The 21,238-nt window shown below is 35.0% G+C and overlaps 2 protein-coding genes across 3 annotated transcripts in view; both read left to right on the top strand.

The window, feature by feature from the left end:
• LOC129741117 (uncharacterized) overlaps positions 1-21,238 on the top strand; it is a 66,819-nt gene that overhangs the window by 16,375 nt on the left and 29,206 nt on the right. The window contains exons 8-16 of the mRNA XM_055732824.1: positions 11,180-11,329; positions 11,402-11,645; positions 11,711-11,827; positions 11,900-12,056; positions 12,118-12,233; positions 12,308-12,458; positions 14,826-15,080; positions 15,222-15,345; positions 15,662-15,954. Of these exons, the coding sequence (XP_055588799.1) occupies positions 11,180-11,329; positions 11,402-11,645; positions 11,711-11,827; positions 11,900-12,056; positions 12,118-12,233; positions 12,308-12,458; positions 14,826-15,080; positions 15,222-15,345; positions 15,662-15,954 (1,607 nt within the window). The remainder of the gene's footprint in view (positions 1-11,179; positions 11,330-11,401; positions 11,646-11,710; positions 11,828-11,899; positions 12,057-12,117; positions 12,234-12,307; positions 12,459-14,825; positions 15,081-15,221; positions 15,346-15,661; positions 15,955-21,238) is intronic.
• Positions 1-21,238, top strand: part of LOC129746864 (cytochrome P450 12b1, mitochondrial-like) — a 44,837-nt gene that overhangs the window by 14,119 nt on the left and 9,480 nt on the right. The window contains exons 1-6 of one of the 2 annotated variants that reach the window (XM_055740771.1): positions 11,099-11,329; positions 11,402-11,645; positions 11,711-11,827; positions 11,900-12,056; positions 12,118-12,233; positions 12,308-12,458. In XM_055740771.1, coding sequence (XP_055596746.1) covers positions 11,101-11,329; positions 11,402-11,645; positions 11,711-11,827; positions 11,900-12,056; positions 12,118-12,233; positions 12,308-12,458 — 1,014 coding nt within the window. In that variant the 5' untranslated portion in view covers positions 11,099-11,100. Of the gene's footprint in view, positions 1-11,098; positions 11,330-11,401; positions 11,646-11,710; positions 11,828-11,899; positions 12,057-12,117; positions 12,234-12,307; positions 12,459-21,238 lie in introns of those variants that run through there. The other variant, XM_055740772.1, reaches the window with a different exon arrangement.

Raw genomic sequence — 21,238 nt, forward strand, 5'->3', positions numbered from 1 at the left:
GACAAAAATGACAAAAATGACAAAAATGACAAAAATGACAAAAATGACAAAAATGACAAAAATGACAAAAATGACAAAAATGACAAAAATGACAAAAATGACAAAAATGACAAAAATGACAAAAATGACAAAAATGACAAAAATGACAAAAATGACAAAAATGACAAAAACGACAAAAATGACAAAAATGACAAAAATGACAAAAATGACAAAAATGACAAAAATGACAAAAATGACAAAAATGACAAAAATGACAAAAATGACAAAAATGACAAAAATGACAAAAATGACAAAAATGACAAAAATGACAAAAATGACAAAAATGACAAAAATGACAAAAATGACAAAAATGACAAAAATGACAAAAATGACAAAAATGACAAAAATGACAAAAATGACAAAAATGACAAAAATGACAAAAATGACAAAAATGACAAAAATGACAAAAATGACAAAAATGACAAAAATGACAAATATGACAAAAATGACAAAAATGACAAAAATGACAAAAATGACAAAAATGACAAAAATGACAAAAATGACAAAAATGACAAAAATGACAAAAATGACAAAAATGACAAAAATGACAAAAATGACAAAAATGACAAAAATGACAAAAATGACAAAAATGACAAAAATGACAAAAATGACAAAAATTACAAAAATTACAAAAATGACAAAAATGACAAAAATGACAAAAATGACAAAAATGACAAAAATGACAAAAATGACAAAAATGACAAATATGACAAAAATGACAAAAATGACAAAAATGACAAAAATGACAAAAATGACAAAAATGACAAAAATGACAAAAATGACAAAAATGACAAAAATGACAAAAATGACAAAAATGACAAAAATGACAAAAATGACAAAAATGACAAAAATGACAAAAATGACAAAAATGACAAAAATGACAAAAATGACAAAAATGACAAAAATGACAAAAATGACAAAAATGACAAAAATGACAAAAATGACAAAAATGACAAAAATGACAAAAATGACCAAAATGACAAAAATGACAAAAATGACAAAAATGACAAAAATGACAAAAATGACAAAAATGACAAAAATGACAAAAATGACAAAAATGACAAAAATGACAAAAACGACAAAAATGACAAAAATGACAAAAATGACAAAAATGACAAAAATGACAAAAATGACAAAAATGACAAAAATGACAAAAATGACAAAAATGACAAAAATGACAAAATGACAAAAATGACAAAAATGACAAAAATGACAAAAATGACAAAAATGACAAAAATGACAAAAATGACAAAAATGACAAAAATGACAAAAATGACAAAAATGACAAAAATGACAAAAATGACAAAAATGACAAAAATGACAAAAATGACAAAAATGACAAAAAATGACAAAAATGACAAAAATGACAAAAATGACAAAAATGACAAAAATGACAAAAATGACAAAAATGACAAAAATGACAAAAATGACAAAAATGACAAAAATGACAAAAATGACAAAAATGACAAAAATGACAAAAATGACAAAAATGACAAAAATGACAAAAATGACAAAAATGACAAAAATGACAAAAATGACAAAAATGACAAAAATGACAAAAATGACAAAAATGACAAAAATGACAAAAATGACAAAAATGACAAAAATGACAAAAATGACAAAAATGACAAAAATGACAAAAATGACAAAAATGACAAAAATGACAAAAATGACAAAAATGACAAAAATGACAAAAATGACAAAAATGACAAAAATGACAAAAATGACAAAAATGACAAAAATGACAAAAATGACAAAAATGACAAAAATGACAAAAATGACAAAAATGACAAAAATGACAAAAATGACAAAAATGACAAAAATAACAAAAATGACAAAAATGACAAAAATGACAAAAATGACAAAAATGACAAAAATGACAAAAATGACAAAAATGACAAAAATGACAAAAATGACAAAAATGACAAAAATGACAAAAATGACAAAAATGACAAAAATGACAAAAATGACAAAAATGACAAAAATGACAAAAATGACAAAAATGACAAAAATGACAAAAATGACAAAAATGACAAAAATGACAAAAATGACAAAAATGACAAAAATGACAAAAATGACAAAAATGACAAAAATGACAAAAATGACAAAAATGACAAAAATGACAAAAAAGACAAAAATGACAAAAATGACAAAAATGACAAAAATGACAAAAATGATAAAAATGACAAAAATGATAAAAATGACAAAAATGACAAAAATGACAAAAATGACAAAAATGACAAAAATGACAAAAATGACAAAAATGACAAAAATGACAAAAATGACAAAAATGACAAAAATGACAAAAATGACAAAAATGACAAAAATGACAAAAATGACAAAAATGACAAAAATGACAAAAATGACAAAAATGACAAAAATGACAAAAATGACAAAAATGACAAAAATGACAAAAATGACAAAAATGACAAAAATGACAAAAATGACAAAAATGACAAAAATGACAAAAATGACAAAAATGACAAAAATGACAAAAATGACAAAAATGACAAAAATGACAAAAATGACAAAAATGACAAAAATGACAAAAATGACAAAAATGACAAAAATGACAAAAATGACAAAAATGACAAAAATGACAAAAATGACAAAAATGACAAAAATGACAAAAATGACAAAAATGACAAAAATGACAAAAATGACAAAAATGACAAAAACGACAAAAATGACAAAAATGACAAAAATGACAAAAATGACAAAAATGACAAAAATGACAAAAATGACAAAAATGACAAAAATGACAAAAATGACAAATATGACAAAAATGACAAATATGACAAAAATGACAAAAATGACAAAAATGACAAAAATGACAAAAATGACAAAAATGACAAAAATGACAAAAATGACAAAAATGACAAAAATGACAAAAATGACAAAAATGACAAAAATGACAAAAATTACAAAAATGACAAAAATGACAAAAATGACAAAAATGACAAAAATGACAAAAATGACAAAAATGACAAAAATGACAAAAATGACAAAAATGACAAAAATGACAAAAATGACAAAAATGACAAAAATGAGAAAAATGACAAAAATGACAAAAACGACAAAAATGACAAAAATGACAAAAATGACAAAAATGACAAAAATGACAAAAATGACAAAAATGACAAAAATGACAAAAATGACAAAAATGACAAAAATGACAAAAATGACAAAAATGACAAAAATGACAAAAATGACAAAAATGACAAAAATGACAAAAATGACAAAAATGACAAAAATGACAAAAATGACAAAAATGACAAAAATGACAAAAATGACAAAAATGACAAAAATGACAAAAATGACAAAAATGACAAAAATGACAAAAATGACAAAAATGACAAAAATGACAAAAATGACAAAAATGACAAAAATGACAAAAATGACAAAAATGACAAAAATGACAAAAATGACAAAAATGACAAAAATGACAAAAATGACAAAAATGACAAAAATGACAAAAATGACAAAAATGACAAAAATGACGAAAATGATAAAAATGATAAAAATGACAAAAATTACAAAAATGACAAAAATTACAAAAATTACAAAAATGACAAAAATGACAAAAAGACAAAAATTACAAAAATAACATAAATCACAAAAATTATAAAAATTACAAAAATTACAAAAATTACAAAAATGACAAAAATTACAAAAGTGACAAAAATGACAAAAATGACAAAAATGACAAAAATGACAAAAATAACAAAAATTACAGAAATTACAAAAATTACAAAAATTACAAAAATTACAAAAATTACAAAAATTACAAAAATTACAAAAATTACAAAAATTACAAAAATTACAAAAATTACAAAAATTACAAAAATGACAAAAATTACAAAAATTACAAAAATTACAAAAATTACAAAAATTACAAAAATTACAAAAATTACAAAAATTACAAAAATTACAAAAATTACAAAAATTACAAAAATTACAAAAATTACAAAAATTACAAAAATGACAAAAATGACAAAAATGACAAAAATGACAAAAATGACAAAAATAACAAAAATGACAAAAAATAAAAAAAATTACAAAAATTACAAAAATTACAAAAATTACAAAATCTACTAAAATTACAAAAATTACAAAAATTACAAAAATTACAAAAATTACAAAAATTACAAAAATTACAAAAATTACAAGAGTTACAAAAATTACAAAAATTACAAAAATTACAAGAGTTACAAAAATTACAAAAATTACAAAAATTACAAAAATTACAAAAATTACAAAAATTACAAAAATTACAAAAATTACAAAAATTACAAAAATTACAAAAATTACAAAAATTACAAAAATTACAAAAATTACAAAAATTACAAAAATTACAAAAATTACAAAAATTACAAAAATTACAAAAATTACAAAAATTACAAAAATTACAAAAATTACAAAAATTACAAAAATTACAAAAACTACAAAAATTACAAAAATTACAAAAATTACAAAATTTACAAAATTTACAAAAATTACAAAAATTACAAAAATTACAAAAATTACAAAAATTACAAAAATTACAAAAATTACAAAAATTACAAAAATTACAAAAATTACAAAAATTACAAAAATTACAAAAATTACAAAAATTACAAAAATTTCAAAAATGACAAAAATGACAAAAATGACAAAAATGACAAAAATAACAAAAATGACAAAAAATAAAAAAATTACAAAAATTACAAAAATTACAAAAATTACAAAAATGACAAAAATTACAAAAATTACAAAAATTACAAAAATTACAAAAATTACAAAAATTACAAAAATTACAAAAATTACAAAAATTACAAAAATTACAAAAATTACAAAAATTACAAACATTACAAAAATTACAAAAATTACAAAAATTACAAAAATTACAAAAATTACAAAAATTACAAAAATTACAAAAATTACAAAAATTACAAAAATTACAAAAATTACAAAAATTACAAAAATTACAAAAATTACAAATTTACAAAAATGACAAAAATGACAAAAATGACAAGAATGACAAAATTAATTCCCATTGATTTTCTATGTTTCTCTTCAAATTTTCAATTTTTTTTAAATTTCGATAATTCCCGGCATTTGCTCTGATATTGTTCGAATAAAATTCAGAAATATTTTTTTGTAAAGTTTTCAAATCAGTTTAGGTAAACATGAACTTTAAATTCCATTCAAATAATGTTTAAGTTGAAATTTAATCGAATATACTTTCAATTTTGCTAGACATTCGAACTTAATTGAAATGGGAGATATTTTTCTTTGTTCTACCTAATCTGTGCTGCAATTCTACATTCATAAACAGATAATTAGGTACATCATTTTTTTTTTTTCAAATCTCGAGAAAGCTAATAAAAAGTATGTCTGGTCGCCGTAAAAGCTTTTTTTTATTGTTGAGAAAATATTTCATATTTAAAACATTCATTCGCTGGGAACTCCTAAAATATATTCTTTCGCATTCGCATTCGCATTCGCATTCGCATAAACAGTCGCCTAAAACTTCGGTTGGCGCTACTCGTCAACTCTCCGTTTTATGAAATAACAGTCTTTGTGAATTGCACCACCTTCTTTTCTAGAAGATGTTACACTTCCTGACTTGAAATTTCAAAAGAAGCAAAGTCTTCCAATTCGTTGCCTCAGAGCCTCAGACTATAGAATCTCTTAAATTGAAAAACTTGCCCCCACAGAATGTTAAAGGTGCCCTGGCCGAACCCTGCGGACTGTGTAGGAAGAGGGAAGGGTATATAAGTCGCTTTAAGTGACTCACGTTTATTTAAACAGTAGATGCAGAGATCTCTACGATCTACCCATAAACGTGGGGAGGTTTAAGAAAGGTAAAGTTGGGAAAGGCAAACCCTGGGAGATGCTAGGCCAGCATTACGGGTAATGAATTTGTCCTACACCTCCTATGCTCCTAAAGTTTCCTACTGAAACTCCTAGCTCTAATGAGGCTTTTATACAAAAATCTTGAAAAATCTTCAATGGTTTTGTGAAACTTGTTAAAAAAACATTGATATAAAAATTTAATGTAATAGAAGTTTTGAAACAAACATAAAATTAAAACGATCTTCATAAACATTCATAAAGCTCCGGAAAAACTAGAATGTATGTATGTTTAAAAGTGTACTACAAAATTCTTACTATTTTCCCTTATGTACATACCGATCAATTTTCAAAAGAAGCATCATACGTTTATTTCTAATTTTTAAAAATTTATTCGAGAAAAAACATTAACGTAAATGTTCTTTTACATATTTCTTAAGAGTTTAAGAGTTTTGGAGTAAATTTTGATTTTCAATAGTACTAGGTAGCTAACTATTTGAAAATTTATTGTATGATATTATAACTAGCCTCAATAAAAAATTTCATGCATCATAAATTACAAAATTAATTACTTTATCAATTAATGAAAATAGGTAGTTTATGCATCGATTATTTATGAATTTTTGGATAGATGATGCGAATAACTTTGGTCCATTTATGTATTAACTTAATTTTGAAACTACTCGAAAAAAATACTCACGAAATTTTTTAAATTGAAATCTTGGAACTCTCAAACATACGTAAGTTAATCGAAGGCAAAATACCACTCGCAGCTAACGCAATCATTTTGAATTGCAAGTCATCGACCTGATTGCAAGAAATAAACAAAGATAAAACAACTTGGTAATATACAAGAGAAAACAAACTAAATAATACAAAAAAAAAACAAAAAATATTTCCTGTAAACTCTCTTTTCGTATTGTTCGAATAAAACTGACAAATAATTGATACATGACGATTTTCAATTTTGTACCATGTTCGCTTCTAAAGAAGGAAAATTCAAGTCAAACTTATATTCTTCGTCTCACTCTTGATAAAGGATACCGATCATCACACATTATCATTATGATTTAAATTTACCCATAAAAGATGTAAATCGAACTTTTATATGGGTTATGAATTATTTTACCCTATAACTTTTTAATCGAAAGCTCCGAAAAAGAAAATGGTACTTATCTGTCTGAAGGTTGCAATATTTGTTTTAAACCGTTGCCGGGGAACTCCTGGCCCAGTCATTTGCCGTAAGTTGTACGCCGATTGCACCGATTCTCCTTGGAAGCTATACTTCATGATGTTGCCGCTTGAAGAAATCCGGCCACTGTGTCCGGTCTGAGTGGTCACCAATCGAAATTCAATGGCCTAATTGAGCTTGGAGATTCAATTTTAAATAATTTTTCACAAATATCGGCCTCAGAAATTTGCTGCCAAAAAAGAACGTCAACTCCTAAAATATATTCTTTATTCAATTAATAAGAGAATGTGATGTATTAGCCCTTCGTTTCATAAAGTAACAAATTCGCAACAATTAATGTATAGAAAAGTGGAAAAATTGTATTTTATTTGAATTTTTTTCATGATGATCATTTCCAACTGTTTAAAATAACTTTTGAGGAAAAATAAAAAATCATGAAACGAAGGGTTAGTTATTGTGAGTGGACATCCGAGATTTCCCAGACTTTTGGGCATAACAGATTTTCAAAGAAAAGGGCGTACCCGAAATTATTGCGACACCGAAAATGTCATGCTAATTTCTTATAATGTTTAGATTAAAACCAAAATTTTAGAGTAGTCAAAATCAAAAGAAAAGTTAATCGATGGAGCCTTGAGTGCAAAATTGTATGCATTTTCGCTTGATGCCCTGCGTCAAAGTCATAACAGTGTCATGCGGTACCAGTTTCTCAGTTTTTTTTCATTTTCATAACATGTCCTTCTCGTCTTTGACTGTCTTCTTGCTCTTCCAATGTTACGGCTTCATTATTGCCCAGTACAGCTCCACCGGGCGCAACTCCGGATTGATGTTTCGTACCTTTCCGTGTGATCTGGGGCTTTTGGATGATTGTGCGGGTTGATTCGGTGGTAGTTTGCCAGTTGGTGCAGGTCTTGGACCAGATGGTAGCGGATTTCAGTCTAAAAAATCGAAATGAAGACGGAGCAGTAAAACACAGGTTGTTGACACTATGAAAGTTGCCAGAAGTTTAATCTCGCCGGTGTAAAAATTCCAACCCCGGAATTTGCTTAAAATCGACTTTTATATACGTTTCGTCGTCCATCACACAGCAGCCATAATTTGTCAGCATCTTCTCGTAGAGCTACCATGCCCGAGTTTTAGCCATCTATTGTTGCCGCTAATCGCGATTTGGGAAGTTCTCTACCCAGTATGTATGTTGTCCAGCTCTCTTCTTTGCATTCTGGACGTAGCTCTGAGACATGCCGATCTTTTAGCCAAATCACGGCTTGAGACGTTGGGATTTGCTTCAATCATCCACTTTACCTTTCTCTGCGTCTTTTTGTTCTTTGGTCCCGGTTTTTTTCCAGCTTATTTGCCGTGGTTCAACGTCAACCGCTCCTGGAACTTTTTCATCACTCTGGAGACGGTTGAATGGAGAATATTCAAAATTTTTCTCAACTGCAACTGATTGATTTTTACCCAATGGTAAGAAAGTTATGCCCGTGTCGCAATAATTTCGTGTTCGCCCTTAATGTTGACAGTTCAACACGGTACATAGTTCGCACAAAAACTTGAAAAGAAGCCAAATCGAATGAAGAAACTCAAAATGAGAGCTTGAAACTCAAGTGCAAAACAATAAAAGCATAAGATCCGGATTTTATAATATGTACTCAGAATTTGAATTGAATTGAGGGTAAATCTATACTAAAATCTCTTTTCAATTGCCAAATTCAGGTTAAAAAGTCAGGTTAAAGAATGAAATTTAGAATTCATAATTACTAATAAGATTTTGATTTCAGAATTGATACTGCAAAATAATCAATTGAAAATTTTAAAGAAAATCTTCTCTCAATTGAACGTAATCGCACAGATTCAAGTTTGTTATATATAAGGATGTCGAAATGAATATGAAAATGGGTTCGAAAAGTTTGCTTAACTTCTGTAAAGGCCAAGTTCACCAAAAGATGGGTGCGTGAAATCCTAAAATCACCAATTCCCCTTCCACCCTATCACTTGAACTGAGCTCTGTGTCCACGCCTGGATTAACTTACAGCCTAACAAATTAAAGCTTTTTATTTCCTTGAAATAATCATTTCAAACAACATCTCAATTCTGGAGTAGTCAATTTCAAATACTAAAACGATTCAGCGGATTTTACTTCTTACTTTAGGTACATACCATCTGCGAGATCGTTCATTAGCCCTTATCTTCCGTAGACAGAATAAAACCGCCATTGAAATCGATGCACGTCGAAGAGTGTCAACATTACCGTTTTCCATTTTTTTTAAGGTTGAAGAAACTTAAGACTGCTCATCACTATAGTAAACAAACCGCTAAACGAAGAGAATCAAAACAAACTTTTGGTTGCTTAGATGTCTCTTGACGCTGAATGGGCGATGGAATCGAAAAGTTATTCTTTCACTCCTTAAGAAAAACCCATAAGATCTGTCAAAAGTTGGGTGAAATTTTAGCTGCATCCCACTTGCACTAATGCAAAACCATCATCCAAATTCGGCAGCGCTTCCATCGCCTATTGTGATGCAAAAATCGTCGGGTGCGTCGCGTCAGCGTTTTAGTACTTATCGACAGCGTTGACAGCTGACGTGACGCGACGACCGACGTGCTATTGTGCGGGCGCCTTTAGTCCGACTGAACTTGAAAACACGTATAAAAACCTTATTTTTCAAGGGCGTACTTAAAATGAGCTTTTCATAAGACTAATATCGGTAAATTCCCCTTTTAGTAATGCACTAATTTTTATCATTATTAGATGCTTTATAAGAGAGCTAGACAAGGTGGTCCAAAATAGGTCCTCTGGTCCAAAATAAGTCCGTTACCCTATATCATCTGAAATTTGTTGAGGCTGATGAATGCTTAGAATGTGCATTTTCGATTGTGATAAAGTTCCATATCTCCGTCTTTGCTGAGGAGAAATCGGTGGCTGCAGTCTTCTAGAAATTTCAAGGGCGGTTTGTACGGAAAGAGTTTTGTTAACTCTGGATTGAATGACGTAAATATAGATTAACTTCACAGTGAGAGACAGAGATTGATAAATGAAACAAGGAGGTACTTTATTTGGCGTCTTCAGGATGAAACTCCATTCGCACTGGATTCAATTGCAATTGTTAGTATATGGATACTGTCGTCATATGAACTAAAAATGCTAAAAACACTCTTTTTTATTTAACTGAAACTGTCTAATACATTTATTCTTATCGAATCACAAAAAATAAACGTTTATTCATAGTTAGTGCTTTTATTCAAACCCTAAGAATTCAGCGATTTTGAAATTTGAATGCGGATGCAACAAAGTTGGTTTTATTTTTCAGATGAATTTAGTTGTGTTAATTTATATCATATTTAGAGCCCGTTTTTCTCAAAGCCATCACTAATAATCCTTTCAAAACAGAGGTAACAAAGTTTACACGCACAACGTTTTTTTTCGATTGTCAAATCATCTGTCATTTAGTTTTATCATGCCAACATCCACTGTTCCAAATAACAGTTTTTCAACTTTGCTTGAATGCTAGTTTTAAAAGAGCATTGAGTGGTTTAGTAAAACAGGTACCAAAGTCTAATAACACAAGAAAGTATGTACGTTTTATTGAAACTTTAGCAATACTTTTGCAACTTCTTTACAACCCTTTCAAGATAGTGTTTTATTTAAATTTTAGAAAAACTTCCAGGGCTCTTTTAAAACACACGATAAGTGAAGCATTTCCTATGTTACTATAAAACAGTTTTGATAATTGGATGCTATGGAAGTCTTCAAAAAACAATAATACAACTCAACAAAGCCAGTTGGCTTAATTTGTGTTACTTGGGATGCTAAAGAAAATGATTCACCGGATTAGATGCTAAGAATAACTGCAACAATCACTCGATCGCAAATGTTTACAGCATCGTACAATCCCCCCTTATCGTCTCAAGTGAATTGATATCCATCGTAGGAATTGTCGTTATCAGTCAGCGTTCCTTCGGCGAAATGATAACCGGAGTCTAGTTTTGATTTTGGTTCGAGAAATGTACTGCCCATGCAGTATTGTTTGAGGTGGATTATGAAAAGCAACGCAATTTGTGCAGTGATGCTTCGAAAATATTTCTTTGGCAATCGAATATTGCCTCTCAAACCTTTAGGGGCAATACGGTTTCGTAGTGCTCAAGCCCAAGTGATCGAAGATGATTCCTCTACGAATAATTTTGTTGAAGAATGGGTCAAAGCTGATCCCTATGAGAAAATTCCCGGTCCCAAGCTGTGGACAATGTTGAGGGGGTTTGCTCCTGGTGGTAGGATTTTGAAGATATTTCAATAGCTTGTTAGTTATTTTTGAAATCGCCAATCAAAGTTTTCTTCTCCAGGCCGTTACTACAATGCAACACTGCCGGAAATGCACAGGCGCTTGCGAGCAGACTACGGTGATCTGATAAAACTTCCAGCGGCCTTCGGTCGACCGGACATTCTGATGAGCTACTCGGCTGACGATTATCAGACGTTGTTCCGAACCGAGGGTCACTGGCCCGTCCGCCAGGCGTTGGATTCGTTCGTGTACTATCGGAAGGTGATGAGACCGCATGTCTTCAAGATGGGAGGTCTGGTGTCTGAGTATGATGTTTTTTTAAAGTGAAATTTTAAAGTTTTTTACCAGAAAGAATCTACTTTTGTTACAGACAAGGAGAAGATTGGCAACAACTTCGAAGCGTGGTTAATCCCGTTCTGATGCAACCAAAAACTGTTAAGCAGTACATCGAGAAAGTAAATGCAGTGACCATGGATTTAGTGAAAATGTTAGTACTTATACCTACATTGTCCTCAACAATAAAAAATTGGAAACATTCAGAACAAAATTTATTTTTAAGAATGCAAGGAATACGAGACGCCAAAAACGAGCTGCCTGCCGATTTCAACATGTGGCTCAACCGCTGGGCCCTGGAAACTATTGGGGTCATCGCTTTGGATACGCGATTTGGAGTCCTCAACGAAAGTCGGTCACCCGAAACGGAGAAAATGGTCGATGTTCGTATACCTCTTTTTACAGCTTCTAACAAGCTATGATAATTTTTTCTTTAATTTTAAGCTTTTAAGGGAACTGTTTGTGCTCATATACAAACTCGATATAGAACCGTCACTGTGGAAACTTTACAAAACACCCAACTTCAAACGAATGGTTAAGATTATGGATGAGTTAACAGAGTAAGAATTGTTTGGCTAAAAATGAACTGTATTTGTGATTATTCTGATTGGTTTTTGTTTTCCGTTTCTCATAGCATTGTCATGAAGAAGGTCGACCAAGCAATTCAACGATTAGGACAAAATCCAACAACCGAAAACTTGAGTGTTCTTGAGAAGTTGCTGAAAGTGAACCGAGATGTGGCCGTTGTGATGGCCGTCGATATGTTGATGGCTGGAGTTGATACGGTAAGATACATTTGTTGCAAAAAGTTTTAAGCATTCATCAAAATCTATTTCTGAGATTTGGATTGTACAATAAACTGAGTCGATTTGGGGTCACTTTTGAATTTCTCAAACCCTGTAGTCATAAAAACTTCGTTTTGATTCAAAACTCATCCATGATTTTTTTTCCAGAATTTTGAAGTAACGCTTACATGAGTAAATTTGAACTTTTTAAGTTTGTATGGGAAAATTGAATATTTTGTACTGAAAAATCAACATAATTTTTGTTTCTTCTGTGGAAACGAGCCTTATGGTTTTTGTGACAATTTATAAATTCTCTATGGGAAAATTTTAGCTTTTTACGGAAAATCTACGTATCATATGAGGCATAAAAGTTTTTAGCTGTTCAACAGGGTTATGTCTGTTGGCATAGAAAAACAATACTACAATTTAATCGTTACTGATTTCCGGAGAAGAGGTCATCCTACAACGACTTGAGTGACTCACCCGCTGGCAACTTGATGTCACTCTACCCGAGAGTATTTCGCGGTGTGAATACTGTTCCCCAAACGAGTTCGACTGCGCAAAATGTCATGTCTTATCTTCGCAGTCACCGCGGGAGGTGTGTCGTCCAACTCAACCTCAACCACTGCTACACAGCTGTTAGGTGATGGTTGCGAAAAAGTTGGACATCGCGCTAGTGGCAGACCCATATCGTAGAGCTTCGGATGGTATTAATTGGGTGACCGATGAGGCCGAACTGGCCTCGATATGGGTAAAAGGTAGTTTCCCATACAAGAGGTGGTGGCGACAGAAAACGGAGGCATGGTGTTATCGGGATCTACTTTTGTAGCTGCTATGCTCCCCCAAGATGGTCCTTGGAAAGGTTTGGCACTATAGTTGACAAGATCGTAGAGGTGCTTACAGGGAGAAGCCCTATCGTTACAGCTGCCGACTTTAAAGTGTGGGCCGAGGAATGAGGTAGCCGTCTCACAAACCCCAGAGGTCAAATCCTTCTAGAAGCCCTACTAGAGCAAGATCTAGCTCTACATCGAAAGTGCGAAAGGCTTATCCAATAAACAGTTCGGTTTTCGGAAAGGCCGCAATACGGTAGATGCCATTCGACGTGTCATCGAAGGGGCAGGCGAAGCCAGGCTGAAGAAGAGGATAGGAGACCGGTTTTGCGCAGTGGTCACTCTTGACGTGAAGAACGCCTTAAACATTGTCAGTTGGGCAGCGATTGCATCGTAGCTCATTCATATGAATATTCCGGCATATATCAGTTGGATGGTGGAGTGTTACTTCCGTAACCGCCAACTACAGTACAGTACCGGCGAGGGACTGGAAACAGTGAGTGTCTCGGTAGGGGTTCCACAAGGATCGATACTTGGCCCGGTATTGTGGAACATTGTCTACGACGAACTTTTGATCGAGAATCGAGAGTTAAAAACAACCGACTCCGATGAAGGCTAGAAGCAAAACTGAGATCTCGAGTCGTTAGAGGAGAGGTCATTGTTCTCTTGCAGTGATCTCGAACAGAGGCGGAGTGCACAATAGCCGTGGAAACCAAGCGAGCATCGAGTCATCAGAGGAGGTCTTTAGTCTTGAATCGTAATAAGAGGCAGGGTATATATGCTGGAGTTTTGACTTGGTTTCTCATCTCGGGTACAGCCTTCGATGCAGGTCCGGGTGGGAATTATGACCAGAAGCCCCAGGTGAACTTTATGGCATATGGGATACTTAGTATCATGAGTCGACCAATTGCACTCATCGACCCAGAGTAGCATATTTACAGAGGATTTACCACCTGAGTGATCAACTAATAAAAAAAAGGTCAAATTCTACTAGAAGCCCTGGTGAAAGCTGAATGTAGACCTGACGAACGTAGGTAACACTAGGACATACCACAGGAACGGGAGCGAATCAACCAAAAATGTCACCTTGGGTGGCCCGGGGTTGGTGTGCGATTGGATGGTAAGCGAGGCCTTCACGCATAGCGATCACTTCGCGATCCGCTATCGGTTAAGCTCAAGTACGCGAACATGAAAACGAGAGTCTAAGACATGTGAGCGCCTCTGGAAAACACCATAATTCGACCAGAACGTATTTGTCGAGGTGTTGAATTGGGAGAGGAACCTGGACAGACAACCTGTCCGCTGAAGAACTAGCTCGCGATTGCGATGCTGCGATGACGAGAAGGGCCAAGCGTAAAGACACTAGGTCACCCGTCTTCTGGTGGACAGAGGAAATCGCCGGTCTGCCATAGGGCAAGGCGCAGGATGCAGAACGCAAGGACAAAAGAATGGAAATCTGAGCTTAGGTCACTCTTCACAAGCGCGAGATCGGCCATTCGCAGGGTCATCAATGCAAGCAAGAGGCTGCTTCCCACAGCACGATGTTACCCGCTGGCCAACAGTCCCGTATGACTGGGACACTGGGCATAGACCGGACGGCATTCCGAACGTCGCAGTGATGGCCGCGATCAGGGAGTTTCCAGAAATGTTCCGGTCATCATTGCAACGATATGTGACGCAACAGGTGCTTCCTGATACGTGGAAGCGGCAGATATTAGTCCTTTTGCCAAAACTGGGTAGCCTCCTGGAGACCCATCGGCGTACCGGCCGATTTGTTTACTCGACACAGCGGGTAAGGTCCTGGAGAAGGTGATTCAAAACCGACTCCAGCGGTACACTGAAAGTAAGGGGGGATCTCTGAGAAACAAGTTGGTTTTTGTAGAGGACGCAGCACCGTAGACGTCATCTGCTCTGTCAATGAGATAGCGGACAGAGCCAGGCTAACGAAGAGAAAAAGGCTCCACTTTTGCGCGGTGGTCACTCTGGACATGAAGAAAGCCTTCAACAGCATCAGTTGGACAGCGATTGCGTCGTCGCTCATCCAAATGAGGGTCACGGTATGTCTGTATAGTTTTGTGAAAACTTATTTACCGGTGAGGGCATACGGACACAAGAGTTTTCGGTGGGTGTGCCACAGGGGTAAATACTTGGCCCGGTCCTGTGGAACAACACGAACGACGAGGTCCTACGAATGAGCCTCCCATCGGGAGCTGAGCTCGTAAGATTTGCGGATGATGTAGTCCTCTTGGCGAGAGGCTCCTCGACAGCGGAGGTACAGCTACTTGTCACAGTAGCTATCCAGCCAGTGCCTGCATCTAGCCCACCACACAATCGAGATGGTGCTGATCACCCACCTGATCTCAACCCAAACAGGTACCATTGCAGTTGGACCGTGTGAGATGCTGTCCAAACGGGCAATTAAGTACCTAGGGGTGGTAATCGACGACAGACTCAGCTTCACGACTCATGTCGACTACGTGTGTAAGAGAGCGGCAATGGCCACGGCCGCACTTACACGGATGATGTCGAACTCCTCGGCAATTCGCAGTATCAATAGGAGCATTCTGTCGAGCGTGACCACGTCAATTCTGCAGTACGGTGTGGCGGCCTGGAGGCAAGCCCTGGGAAGACAGTGTAACCTGCAGAGACTAACCAGCGTTCAGCGGGTTATCAGTGGATACCGGATCATCTCGTCCTAAGCCGCCTGGGTAGAGGCGGGCGTCATTGACATCTCGGTTTTAGAGGATGTCTATTGTTACGCCAATGAGGACTCGATATCCAACTGGCAGCAGCTGTGGGACAGCTCAGTGAAAGGAAGGTGGGCCCATCGTGAGATCCCGCACATCGGGATCGATCTAGAAGACACGGTGAAGTGGACTCCCATATGACGTAATTCCTGATTGGTCATGGATGCTTCAAGGAGTACCACTACCAATTTGGACATGTGGCTTCGCCATATTGCCCACGTTGTGGTGACGAATAAGAAACCCTTTGCTTACCACGCGCCAAGTATTGTCATCCTCGAATATCCTCTGCACATTATTGTCGGCTTTTTGTCAGGTCCACAGGCGGTAGCCATGTTCGTGCGACAGCGTGACGAGGCATCAGGCTGCTCATTGTGAATCTATTGCTCTTCACGTCCGCTACTACCTAAGATACGGTTCGGTACCCTCCGATCACTCACTGATTCATCAGACACTGCACGCTGCAAAGCTTCTGCTAGTTGCACTGCCTAGCGTAGAATTGGAAGCATTCCATCCAATGTTTACATTATAGTTTTACGTAGAATTCATGAATGACATCCAAACAAACTGGTATCTTCTATCAAAAATAAATGATTTGGTTTTAATCACAGACTAACCTTTGTAAGGCGAGACCTGCTAACGGCTTAATGCGCCACTCCCGGAGAAGACCGTTAGCCTGGTTATAGTTAGCACGGCCAATGAGACCCACCAAAGGGCTTGTTTTTCTCTCTTCGGCTCACTTCTCCTGGAACGACGGTTCCCAAAACAGTTAAGAAATACTACATAAGGCGTCAAGTGCTACTAAAAAAAACTCTAATTGGTCATCAATATAGATCTGACCTCGCCGTTTAGCATCAGCAGTTGAACGTCTAACGAATACCGATCTTAATCGCTTTCCGAGTTGACGTGAGTTGTGGTTTGGTAGAGGGATGAAGGTAAAGTAGCATATCCCTTACGGCATTAGATCACTCATGTAATAGAGTCAACTACCCGATCGCATGGACACAGTTTCAGTACTCACCCAGATTCATGAGCATAAATGTGAAAGAGAAGGGTACTTACGGCATTTGTTGTTTTGTTGATGCAGGCTGTTTGGTGTCGTCTATCTGCAGTCTTCAGGTTTCACCGCTTCGATTCGGAGATGTATGAAAAAACTGCGGTTCTGTAGGTTCTACTTTCACTTTAGCGGAATCCAGTGGTTGTTTTATGCCCGATTGCGGATTCAACTGCTGTTGTATTGGCATTCGGCACGCGAGGTTACGAGATGTTTTTTGAGTTCGATTTCGAATCCCGTGGTTAATATAGGGAATTTCTAAATTGAGTTGTTTTGGCCCAGATGTTGAAGGAGTCCGGTTTTTGTGTTCTCAGCCTGTCCTACGCTCCGAAAACCCCTAGACTTTAATCAGTAACTTATCCATTCCCCATAAAACACACCTCACGTTTTACCTTCTAAATCAGTGGTTTTCAAAGTGGTCCCTACCGCCCCCTTGGGGGCGTTGAGAGCTTCCAGGGGGGCGGTGAGCTCAATGTTGAAATTTGGGGGGCGTTGGAAGGGCTCAAGGGGGCGATGAAGTCGTAATTCACATTTTCACAAAAAACCAATTGTGCCATTTACCATGGATAAACTTTTAATCTTTACGGTTATTACTTACATCGCCTGGATTTAGTTATGATAATCTAATTTAGGCTGGAACAAATATCAATTTCTTCTTTTGTCTCCCCCCCTCCCCCCCCCTCCTTCGAAATTTCCAAAAACCCGAAGGGGGAAATAAATAAAGTTTTAAGTATTTCATGGAAATTTTGATAAAAAATTCAAGTATCTGAAAGATTACAAGACAAAAAAGAAGTTTTGGAAAATGGAAGTAATTTCACCATGTGTATTCTTGATTTCAATGCCATGTGTATTCTTGATTTTGTGCAATGATGAAGTATGCATCTTTTTTTGCATACAATCTTTTTTGCAATTTATTCCAATTTATTTGTTTTTAGCATTATTTTTTATTGTCCCCCCCCCCTCGCGATGTTCCAACTCTGAGTGACAAAAGAAGGATTTGAAATTTGTTCCGGCCTTAAACTTTAAGACCCGTGAATGCTGCATAACTGTGAACAGGACTCAAATTCAGATATCAAAAAGTAATACTATGCTTACGTTTTTTTACCGGCTTGACAGTATTTAATTTGTATTCAATAATACAATTTAGTCTTCAACACTAATGCAAATTAATGGTGAATAAAAAATTTTGTTCATAAAAATTTTAGATATATGATTAGATATCAAACTAATTTATCAGTTTTAATAAGTGTCCAGGAAACTTTACATAGAATTAAGTGTTTACTGGAGGTTTGAAGCAATATGAGGCCTTTGCAGCCAAAAGGGTATAAATAAAGGTTGCCGAACTGCTCGGTTTTATCCGGGTTTGTCCAGATATTTAACGAAAATTCGACAAAAGTCCGGTCCGGCCCGGTTGCCCGGATTTCATTGAAAAAAGCCCGGATTTTGCCCAGAATAATTCACTTCATTTTTCAAAACAAATTGTGTTGTAAAAATTCCTAATTATGCGTCCAAAAAGCAAAGCAAATTTTATGGAAATAATCATGAAAACAATTTTTGAATGCCTAAAATACGATTGAAAACTGCTGATAAATTATATCGGATATATTTTTTCACGTTTTCTCTTTATATTTAGTACTAGCTGACCCGGTGTGCTTTGCTACACCTTAAAGAATCAAATGATATTTTCAGAAATCATTCAAATTTTTATTGTTTTTGGTATTATTTTAAATCAAATTATGACGAAATTAATAAGCAACCACTATAAAATGAGAGCTTCAGCTGGAGTTTCAAATTGCAACACAAACCATGACTTATATTCTGAATCTTGATTTATAAATTTGTTTTAAAGATCTGATAATCCCAAATTAATCGTTCGCAAATAATCTAACTTATAAAGTATGGTTGTTTTTGCTTGATATGTTCTGGATTTATGCTAAAAAACTTATTAGAGAGCCCCCCGCCCCCTTGTCCTTCCCTTCACCCCCTGCTGAATGGAGATTGAAATCTTTAATAAACCTTTTTTCGTTCCCAAAAATTCTCTGATATCAAATATAGTTCCATTGGTTGATAAGTATTTAAGCTTTACAACAAAAATTGTATGGAGCCCCTTTCTTTCTTCCCCCTCATTCAATCGATTCGTCAATCAGTTTGGACGCGTTTTTAACCCGCTCCCGGCCCGCGCGTAATAATTAATTAATTGTTTTTTTTTGCTTCTAGTACTTTTCGCAAGTTAGCGCTTTTTTCTTTCTGTGCCGGTGTTATAATAACAATAATATATATAAAAAAATGAGTAAAGTTTGCGAAGTGTGTGAAGCTGATTCTTCCGCTGAAGTGCTGTGGTCATGTGTCGGGTGCACCCGGTCATTTCACCCCTCCTGTGTGGGGGTATCGTCCCTGCGTGGCTCACTCCGTATCAAGAAATTTGACAAAAAAACGGTGGATCCATCCTCGTTTTTACTTCCATGCTGTGAGTCATGCCAGTCGCTGGTATCCACAACGTTTGATTTTAATGCGCTTGCTGAGCAACAGAAGCTGCTAACGAAGCAAATAAATGAAAACACCGAGGTGATGCACCGACTTGCGCAGAAAGGTGAAAGACCGAGCGATATCCAGCAAATTTTGGAGAGCATAGAAACTTTGCTTAACGATCTTAAGGAACAGATGGCCTCCATAAATTCATCCTCTTCAAATTTAAAAAAATACATTAATCAATCGCTGACCATAATTAACAATGACATTTGTCAGCTTAATCAGCGAAGCATCGAATCAGCAGCCATTTGTACGATGCATAACAATCCATTGCTTGAAATCGACATTATAGGTGAACTAAAAATATTGTCATCGAATGTTGATGAGCTTAAATCGAAGATTGTTCAGGCTCCCACTTTGCCTGATTCACTGCCAAGCTTAGAGTTTGAATTGGATTTAGTAAATGCTGATAATTCAGGATGGCGACTATTAGGAACCACTAAAATTTGGAAAGCTGACTGGAGTGAATATGATGAGCGAAAAAAGCGTCGCTTACTTCAGCAAAAAATGGCAGATGCCGCAAATATAAGAAAAAAACAAAGAAAAAGGGAATACAACTCGAACAGTCATAATAAAAATAACCACAACTACAATAAAAATCGGTACCACAATCCCAACCTCAACTTTAACTGCAATAACAACAAAAACAACAACAACAACAACAACAACAACATTAACAACAACAGCAACAGAAACAACAACAACAACAATTACATTCAAATACCTACTGACCGTGAGCTTCTTGCTGCAGCGAAGGTTCAATTCTCCAGACCTCCACCCAGTCATCGACCAATTCACTTTCAAAGGGGTGAAATTCTTAATCCGTACCCAACAAGTGCTGCATCAACAGTTTCAACACCTATCGCTCCGCGCCCGTTTAATTTGTCACCGTCTGGAACTTTTTCGGCCCCAGTATGCAGTTCATCTTTTGTCCCAGGGCACGAACCCGTGGCTGTGCAAACGTCATCGACTGCTCCATGTCAGGCTTGTACATGCAGACATTCGTGTTTTGCCAGAAATTGACAGACCCCTTGGAGGACAACAATCATCTTGAAGAATCGACGACTCTCCATCAAGGAGAGGTAACTAACTTTAAAGAGACAATAATTTATTGTCAAAATTTTAATCGAATGCGGAGTGCAAGAAAAATTCATGAAATTTTAAAAAAAGTTAATGGCTGCTCGTATGACATTATTTTAGCTACAGAAACAAATTGGTCTGAAGATATAAAGAGCGAAGAAGTTTTTGGAAGTCGATTCAATGTTTTTCGAAGTGACCGCGATTTCGAATCAACTGACAAAGAATCTGGTGGTGGTGTACTTATCGCAGTTGAAGGCACTCTTTCCTCTGAACAGCTTCCTAGCAGTAAATGCGCCGAGTATGAAGATGTCTGGGTTAAAATTACGATTCATGAAGAAATACATATTTTTGTATCTGTGTATTTCCCTCCAGATATGGCTAAAAAAGACTCATATGAAAAGTTTTTCCGGACTGCTGAAACCATAATTGAATCATTGAAACCTGAGACTAAAATACATATTTATGGTGATTTTAACCAGAATTCCATTGATTTTATTGAAGATGTTGAAAACTCATCGATATTGCAACCGGTTATAGGTGAGA

Source organism: Uranotaenia lowii, chromosome 2 (genome assembly GCF_029784155.1).
Source record: "Uranotaenia lowii strain MFRU-FL chromosome 2, ASM2978415v1, whole genome shotgun sequence".
NCBI classification, from domain to species: Eukaryota; Metazoa; Arthropoda; class Insecta; order Diptera; family Culicidae; genus Uranotaenia; species Uranotaenia lowii.